Source organism: Oryzias melastigma, linkage group LG8 (assembly GCF_002922805.2).
Source record: "Oryzias melastigma strain HK-1 linkage group LG8, ASM292280v2, whole genome shotgun sequence".
In the NCBI taxonomy this organism is placed as follows: domain Eukaryota; kingdom Metazoa; phylum Chordata; class Actinopteri; order Beloniformes; family Adrianichthyidae; genus Oryzias; species Oryzias melastigma.
Window position 1 is genome coordinate 7,803,116 of NC_050519.1, and position 9,297 is coordinate 7,812,412.

The 9,297-nt window shown below is 39.5% G+C and overlaps 1 protein-coding gene across 1 annotated transcript in view; it reads right to left on the reverse strand.

Moving 5' to 3' along the window:
* Nucleotides 1-357: 357 nt before the first annotated feature.
* The window catches only part of mafk (v-maf avian musculoaponeurotic fibrosarcoma oncogene homolog K), an 11,381-nt gene continuing 2,441 nt past the window's right edge, over nt 358-9,297 (reverse strand). The window contains exons 2-3 of the mRNA XM_024271370.2: nt 2,662-2,740; nt 358-2,586 (exon numbers count right to left, since the gene is read on the reverse strand). Coding sequence (XP_024127138.1) covers nt 2,155-2,586; nt 2,662-2,706 — 477 coding nt within the window. The 5' untranslated portion in view covers nt 2,707-2,740 and the 3' untranslated portion in view covers nt 358-2,154. The remainder of the gene's footprint in view (nt 2,587-2,661; nt 2,741-9,297) is intronic.

Sequence of the window (9,297 nt, forward strand, 5' to 3'; positions counted from 1 at the left end):
AGGTTGTACAGCAGCAAAGTTCCCCAAACTGTTCTTTACAGCAGAGGAACGTGGAAAGAACAGTCATGTCCTCCTAACCAAGAGAAGATCCCGACATGAACAATCTCTATTCACTCCAAATCGGGAATGGTAAAAACAGTTCGATTTCAAGTTCGTATCACATTTAAATATTACTAGTCAGTTACTGCATTTGTATTTGTGACACCTCAGTTTTCTAGAGACGAGTGTCAGGAGTTCTCTTGTAGAAGAGCGTGTCAAAAGCAAGCGGAAACCCGGCGCCAGCAGCACTCCCCGTGAACCCGGAATGATCTCTGTTTGGACGGAGTCAAAACGACGAAAGGGTTAGAAGCTTCGTCATTTTTTTTAAAAAAAGTCTGTAATATACAGGAAGTTAAGTTGAACTGCTCAAAAAGACTGCTCTTCGTATCACCACATCCAATATGGATTACCCGCCACACCTCTCCAGATAAGTGTCAGAGTTGACCTTCCAGAATTACATTCGACCTTCACATCAGAATCTATCACCTCTATATTACTTTATACTGTAACTTTACAGTTCTAAGTGCTTTTTTTAAGGTTTAGACTCCAAACAGATTTGGGAGGAGCTGCTTTGTCACTTTCCTGTTTTACATGCAGTAAAAAAAGCATTTAATGCAGATAAATAAATGTTCATCTGCAGGTTCAAAGAAAAAAAACGGGGAGCAAAATTCAAAAATTGGGGAAATTAGAAACTCAGTGGTGTTATTCCAACCGATTCTCTCTCCCAACTCATCTATATATGGACATAAAGTACTTTTTGGGTGTCGTTTTTTTGACGTTCTGGCTGTTCCCGTTAAACCAGGGGCGCTGCAGGCTGGTACCGGTGTGGTGCAAGGGTGAGCCCCCCCTGCCAGAATGTGTATCCCCGGTCTCAAGCTTCTTTGATTTGTTTCTTAACACTAATTTTTTTTTTCCAACAAGTGTAAAAAGAAGATAGATGATCATGATATACCTTATTAATAGGCTTTTAAAAGTTTATTGTCATGTTTGCATTTTTTCCCTACAAATTCTATGTAAAACAACAACAAAAAAGAAAAAAAAAACTAACTTTGTTTGACTAATTTAGGATAAAAACAGCATTTTATGAATTGTTATGGAAGTTTATGAAATAGTTGTTACTGCAAATTATTGGGGGGAACAGATTCTGGCAGCAGAATCTGTCGTTTTATGTAAAATATGTGTTTAAAAAAATGTCAAACATGACAGTAAACTCACAAAAGCCCCAGAATTAAATCTGTTTTTATCATCCACCTTGTTTTTAAGCTTTGTGGGACAAAATATGAGTGTTAGGAAACAAATCAATGATGCCTCAGAAGGAGGACACACATTCTGGCAGGGGGAGCGTACCTTGGCACCACACCTGTCCGAGGGCTGTTTGGTATCAGGCCACAGGTGGAGAAAAAAATGCACATGTAGGGTCTTAAAAAGTCTTAAAAGCATCAAATTTACGTATTTGGAAATAATAACTTAGAAAATCTTGAATTTTTATATCTGAGCCTTAAAAATGATGCTGCTTGGAACTTTTCCGTTTCACATTTCAGGTCAAAAATTTTTCAACTAAGATTATTTTTGATAAAATGATGTAAGCAAGGGAACAGACAAAACACCAAAAAAACGACGAAATGGGGACAACCCAAACGCCGAAAAGTTACCCGAACCATCCGTCCATCTATGAGGAGTTGGCAGATTAATTCATTCAGAATAGATTTGACCATCAGCACACTGCTCTGTCGTTCTTTAAACCATTTGCCAAGAATGTTTTCTTTTCACGTGCTGCATGAGAGACGCCAACGCCAGCCGCTAATGCATCTGCAACAATGACGAGGCGCCTCAACGCCAGCTAATAGGCGATAAAACGTTTTTAAATGCACTTTAGATGTTGAGAAATTGCAGATCTATTCAAGGAAGCGTCTCATAAGGCTTAACTCGTGTTGTTTCTGAGTACATTAATGTCATTTGGTGAGTTCCACATTCTGGTTCTGGGCCCCCGGAAGGCATTTTGGACTCTTGGAAACAAATAAAAGGTCATTTCAGTCATGGAGGTTGGGTCAGGGCGGCTCCGTGTCCTGCCAGTGCCGGGCCAATAGAGCTCCACCCAGGAGCCCGATCTTGCGACTAGGACGCAGCGGAGAATGGGGCGGGGCTGGCGCTGTTGTGGTTGGCGGACTTGACGATGGTGATGACGCTGGTGGTGGCCACCTTCCCCGGCGACATCGGCCCCCGGGTCACAGTTCTGGCGAAGCACTGCAGGGCCTCGTACTTGGCCCGCAGCGCGTCCAGCTCCAGCCTCATGCTGGCGTTCTCGCGGGCCAGCTTGTCCACCTCCAGCTGCAGCTCTATCTTCTGCCTCTCCAGCTCCTCCTTCTGGGTGACGCGTTTGATGCGGCAGCTGGCGGCGTAGCCGCGGTTCTTGAGGGTCCGCCGCCGCTGCTTCAACCGCACGACGTCCTCCTTCGTCAGCCCGCGCAGATGCTGGTTGAGCTCGCGCACGGACATGGCCACCAGCTCATCGTCGCTGAGCACGGGGGCATTCTCCTCCTTTTTGACCTGCGGGATGAGGAGGAGGAAGGGATGAAGGCCAGCCGGGCTTTACGGGATCCGTCTGACACGCGTCACTCTTACCTTTAAAGCTTTGCTTGCCTTGAAATGAGTCGTCATTCCCTGCATGCAGAAAACGGACCAGAACCTCACAGAAGATGAACTAAAAAAGCAAAAAGAAGGAAGCAGTTAGTGAAAGGAATCATGGGAAATGATGATTTTAAATGTAACGGTGACCTCACTGCTGCAGCTTTAGGTCATTTTCTCATTTCAATTTCAGATTAAGAATTGACAAAACTTTGCCTCAATTCTTGTTTTTCCAAGAGTCCAAAAAATTAAAGATGAAATTAAAGAAATTAAAGAAGAAAAATATTTACTTCTGATGCATATTTTTCTTTTTGCTTCCATTTTTTACCAAATAAATTTGTAAGTTTGGTCTAATTTTTTGAAAAAATTTAAAAATGTGGAGGTTCAGGCCACAAAAGTACGAAATACTGTATTTTTTTTTCAATAAATAATCTTTTAAAAACCTTTTACATGGAAAAAACAGAATAAGAACCTTCAAGTTTGAAGGCATTTCTATAAAGCCCTGAGAAATCCGAAAAGTTGCGGCTTCAGAATAAACATAAGTGCTGGGACTTCCATTAGCGATGTACCAGCTTGTCAAGCTCGCATGCTGTTCCCTTTGTGGATTTTTGAAGAGTTTTTTTTTTTTTTCCTCCTAATGCATTCCCTCACATCAGTGTAGCTGACAAAAACACAAAGCTCGGCCCATCTTTGATGAAGAGAAGCCTGAAAAGCACACAAAGGATAATTATCGACAACGCTGAACACTTCCCAAGGCAGCGAACGGGACACCTGCTGTAGCACTCGCGCACGCTCTCATCCAAACACAGGTGTTTGTGTGCGTCATGCATAATGCACCAGAGGAATCTGGACATTTACAACAGAGGATTGATGACAGCTGCATGAAGGAATACGGGAGAAAACTTTATTTAAAAGTATGTAGAGTAACATAAAGGTACAAGCTGAGATTTTAGCTTATTATCACCTTTAAGTCAAAATAAATTAAAAAAGTGGAGACTTCATTCCATTTTTAGGCTTTTTACATCATTCTAAAATGAAAAAAGAAAGTTTTTTTTTCATATTTAGGTGTTCTGGTGATTCCCTAAAAAGATTTTATTGTGTCCTAAAACTAGAAAAAGAAAGATTTACTATAATATGTATTTGAACAATTTGACTTATTATTATGATTCTACAGAATCACTTAAAACTGATTAAAACTACAAAACGAAAACTTAAAGAAACAATAAAAAAGACTTTGAAATGAGCGAAAAAAAAGTTTAATTAGTTCTGGGTATAAACTTTGAAGCCAAAAAAGATTTAATTGTGTCTATAAATAAGAAATATATATTTTTTATGTATATTTATATTTAATACTTTATGTTTTTTGCTTCAAAGTTGATTAAAACTTGAATCAAATACTTTGAAATTGTCACAACAATATTATGAATGAATGAATGAATATTCTGAGCCTTCCAGAAAGTTGTATTTTACATCAATGTTTTTTAACCAATGTGCTACAGGAAATTATTAATTTTCATTTATCTAAAAATATTTACCAGAATATCAGATTTTCCGACGTCTTTGTAGAGATTTTCAAAATAAATGCACCGGATTTCACAATATCTTCTGTATCTTTCATAAGGAGGGCGAGAAAAACTTTTGATTGTAGCTCCTCCCACATGTGGCGGGAGCGTCAAGTATCTAAACACACCTTTGGACATGACTAAAATGTTCTTTTTTTTGTCTAAAATTGATCAAGCATGCCGTGATTTTATATTTGTTCAAAAAATGCTCTTGTACAAACCTAAAAATATATTTTATTTATATATTATTTTTGTGAGATTACATGAAATTGCATTTTCATGAACTAAAGGGAAAAATAACTACCTGTGTAAATTTTTAACTGAAATGTATTATTGAAAACTATTCCAACTTTTAGGGAAAAACAGCTGCAACTTCAATTATTTTGTGCCTTTTAAAAATGCATGTGAGATTGTAAAGGAACTGACAATCAATACACACTACAGAGTTTTTTTTATTTATTTTTATTTTTATTTTTGGTTGCTGGTACCTTGTTTCCAAAAAGGTTGAAAAACACTGTGATTTGTGATTCGACCAACCACCAGCAGAGGGCAGCGTGGCACCATCCAAAAGGAGAGCTCGTGTTTACCCACCAGAGGAAGTTCTTGCCAGTCTTGTGCAGCAGACCAAGCAAAATTACAAACAGGCAACTTCTGTCCAGCTTCTTGTATAACTGTGTTTAAACTGCAATTAAAAAAAAAATCCTTACAACGTAGGACAAGCCTCCCAAGTTGACGAAAAAAAAAAAAGAAAAGTGAGAGTGCTAAGCTGTGATCCTCTGGGAGAGGCAAACATCCCCCCAGGGCTCAATTTGAGGACCTGCAGACCAGCCTGACTGCATCTGCACTCTTCCATGCTCCACAGCTACCATGGAAACGCCCTGCGAAATGGGCGTGGGAGCATGAGTCACATGGTCACTCAAAGAGTAAACAAGTCTCATTTACGACCGCAACACGGCCACATGCATAATGGAAAAAATGAAAATAATGAAATGGGCTGCCGGCTTTAAGTCATCACACAGAAGCTCTGAAGTTTGACTGTCTATGCTTCTGAAAACGCCGGGAGAACTCTGCGAAGGCCGCACTTCCTTCCACCTGTGGAAAATTCCAGGAGATGGAGTGTCACACAAATACTTTCCTTTATCGTCAGTGAAGTATTTTCTGCTGCGAGACAATGTAGTCCGCCGATTCAGGGCTGCCCCGCTCCGCTCAGATCTTCTTACAGCGGGCTTTCCTGAGCCGCCGCATGCCCTTATTTAACTCTACTAACTGCTGGATATATTTAGCTCGCAGTGTTGACTCAAAATTCTGCCAACTAAACAATTCAGGCGATAAGTGATCGCTCAGTATGAGGGCAGACATTCTCTGCAGCAGCTTTGATGGAAGAAAGCATTCCTGGTATGGCTCTCCGCTGTGTGATGTTTGTCATACTTTCAGATTTTTAGGCTATAAATAGACACAAAGCTAAATTAGGAAGAGAAAACACAAAATTAAAATCCGGTATGAAACAAAAACTGAGCAGCGAGTCTCCTTATGATGATGATCAAGAAAAGGCAGGATGGGGCCTCCCTTCTCCATGCGGAGGGCCCCAAGCCAGATTCAAGAGGCCTGGTTGTTTCCCTGTAATTCTTTAGGCATGTGCCCATTTTTGATCTGAACCTGCACGAGAACAAGGCTTTTTTATGATGGAGAAACTAACGTTTTCTCAGAGGAAAAGCAGCTGCAGAGTCAAGAAAACAGCTCAGATTTGAGTTTTTTTTTTTTTAAATGACAGTAAGAAAAGGAGTCTGGGAAAATACCTCAAAGAAAAGCCACAGATGGCGGGTAAAGAACAAAAGCACATTCCTGAGTGAGTGCACATGTGCAGAGAGGGGAGCGTGCTTTTTGAAATATGTCCTGCACAGCAATGAAGGGGTGGGGGGGATGTCAGACTACCCCCCACCCACCCACCACCACACACACACTTGTAAAACACTGCTTGCAAAATTCACAAAATGTCTGGAATTCAACAGCGTCTCGCATCCTCTGCCTGCCTCAACAAATCAAAATATGACGGTGATTTCAGTGTTTCTCAAGTAAAAAACGGTCACAAAGTTTATGATGCAGTTTTCCTTTTTTTTTTTTTTAAGATAATTATCTGATACTTTTAAACGTGAATCATCAGTACAAGCTTCAGATGCAAACTCTTTGCTTGTTTTAGCCTAAAAATGCATTTTTATGAGGCATCAAGGAAAAATTGTAAAAACTTATTTAAAAAAGCAATCATTTTTATGAGAAACTGATTCGTTATTATTTTATATCATATGGAGTCGGAGTGTAATAAAGTTAAAAGTTAAAATGGCATTCTGCTAGCTTTTTGGACTATTTTGGCATTTATTAAAGTTTTTTGGGCTATTTTGGAGTTTAGCTAATATTTCAGCTACATGCTAGCTATTTCGGCAAAGTTAGGATTTTTTTTCTGTTTTTTAGGCTGTTTTGGAGTTTAGCTAATATTTTAGCTGCATGCTAGCTATTTTGGAAAATTTTTGATTTTTTTCAGTTTTTTTGCTATTTTGGAGTATAGCTAATATTTTAGCTGCATGCTAGCTGTTTTAGGATTTTTTTTCTTTTTGTAGGCTATTTTGGAGTTTAGCTAATGTTTCAGCTACATGCTAGCTATTTCGGCAAATTTAGGATTTTTTTCTCGTTTTTTGGGCTATTTTGGAGTTTAGCTAATATTTTAGCTGCATGCTAGCTGTTTTAGGATTTTTTTCTTTTTTTAGGTTATCTTGGAGTCTAGCTAATATGTCAGCTACATGCTTGCTATTTTCGCTAATTTTTGATTTTTTTTTCTTTTTTTTAGGCTATTTTGAAGTTTAGCTAATATTTCAGCTACATGCTAGCTATTTTGGATAATTTAGGCTTTTCTTCAGTTTTTTTGGCTAATTTGGCATTTAACTAACATTTTAGCTTTCTATCAGCTTTATTCAGCTATTAACTTTAGCAATTTCAGCTATTAGCTTCAGTGATTTCAGCTATCAACTTCAGCATTTTTAACTATTAATTTCAGCATCTTCAGCTATCATCACTAGCATCTTCAGCGGCCAAATTCAGCTTACAGCATTCACACTAACATTATCACAGGTAATGCTATATATCTAGTTTTTAGCTAGTTTAAAGCTAATGATGGTTAATAAGATGTGTGCTTTACATCCAGTTTGCACATGACTCGATGAGTCTACTAAAGGAAAAAATAATCAGTGATTAGTCGACCATTAAAATAACTGTTTGTGGCAGCACTAGCCTCAACTAATATATATTGTTATTTACTAACATATTTACAGAATATGACGATAGATCTGTCCATCTTTATGCTTATTCAGAGTTGGGTTGCAGGTTCCTCCAGTTCTGTTGGACGAACCCTCCAGGACTCTGAGTCCTCCAGTGTATCCTGGGTGGGCTCCTCCTGGTGGGACACGCCCGTAAAACCTCCCCTGAGAGACGACCTGAAAAAGGCGTCTGAGCTCCCTGGGTCTATTCTAGGGGTCTGCAACTACCAACACTTACAGAACCATTCAGGTCCATTTTTCACAAACCAAAACCCAGCAGGAGCCACAAAGGCTCACTTATTTGGAAACATAAGACACTGATTTGTATTTATGTTAATGTTACCATTATAATGAACTTGAATAAAACATAAATATGAGAGAAATAGATAATAGAAAAGAAAAATAGAACCTTGTGGCTCTGGAGCCGCAGGTTGCAGACCTCTGGTGTATTCCAATCAAGTTCCTCATACTCCATCTACATCTAAGGGAGCGCCCAGCCACCCCAAGGAGGAAACTCATTTCATCCACAGGATCTTCTCCTTTTGGTCACGACCCAAAGCTCATGACCATGAGTGAAAGTAGGAACCTAGACTTAAGGCTCACTTCCTACTTCAGTTCAACAGAAGACCAAGTTAAAGAAGATGCTGAGTCGTCCGCCTGTCAATCTCATAGTCCATCCTTCTTTCACTCATAGCCAAGACCTCAAGACAATTTAACTCCTCCATGGGGCAGGAGACTTTTACCTGTTTCTCTAGAGAAGGCAAACCACCTTTTTGCAACTGAGAACAACAGCCTCCAACTTGGAGGGGGTAGTGGTTAATCTGAGAGCTTCACATTCGCCTGGAACCTAAAGACTCAGTTGAACAACATCTTATGGATCAGGGGTGCCCAAATGTGAATATAACACTTTCGCAGCCACAACTTGGCGGACCAAAATATGCCTTTGGCCCTTGGGCCCCACTTTGGGCATCTATGATCTGGATAAAAACAAAGAATAGATTCTGTAGTCTTCAAACTGGATTCTAGTCCAACATGCACTGTGAACAAGTTACTAAGATCAATAAGTACCAAAATTCTTCTTTGGTTGTGCAGAGACCAGACTTAATAGTGGGCTCCAGATCCCATATTTCCAGACTTCCTAACACAACAAAGAAAATGATTGAACGGTTTCTCAAATCCACAAAGTTCATGTGGATTAGATGGATGAACTCCCATGAACCCTCAAGCACTCTGAATAAAATGTGGAGCTGATTGTAGTTCAAGAACACCCTCTTGAAAGGAGGGACCATTGCCCCACTCGGCCAGTCCACAACGTGAAGCTGCAAGGGAACGCCACCCAGAACATCTGAACAGATTGAAGTTCTCCAGGTAGATCTCTAACCTGTGTGTGAGGAAGAGTCGGTACATCCTCGGACTAATCCTTACATCTCTCGAGAATGTGTTCAATCCAATTCAACAGCTCATTTGCACTATAGACAGATGAAAAATAGAAGTCTTTGTGTCAAATGTAAATAAAAATGCAGTGCAAAATGTGTTTTAGTGTAATAAAATTCATATAACAATCTTTGGAATTGTAAATTTAAAGTTTGACATTTTAGGGTTCATGTGATTTCATGGGTTAGAACTGTTTAGGGGTGTTCCCTTTCAACAACTTTTCCTCATTTTAGATCAATGGTTGCATTTGAAGTCAGATTTGGCTTCATTTCCACTTGGCTGAAGGTTTTTGTTCTGCATTTACTTTCAGTTGCATTTCTGCCGAACAAAAA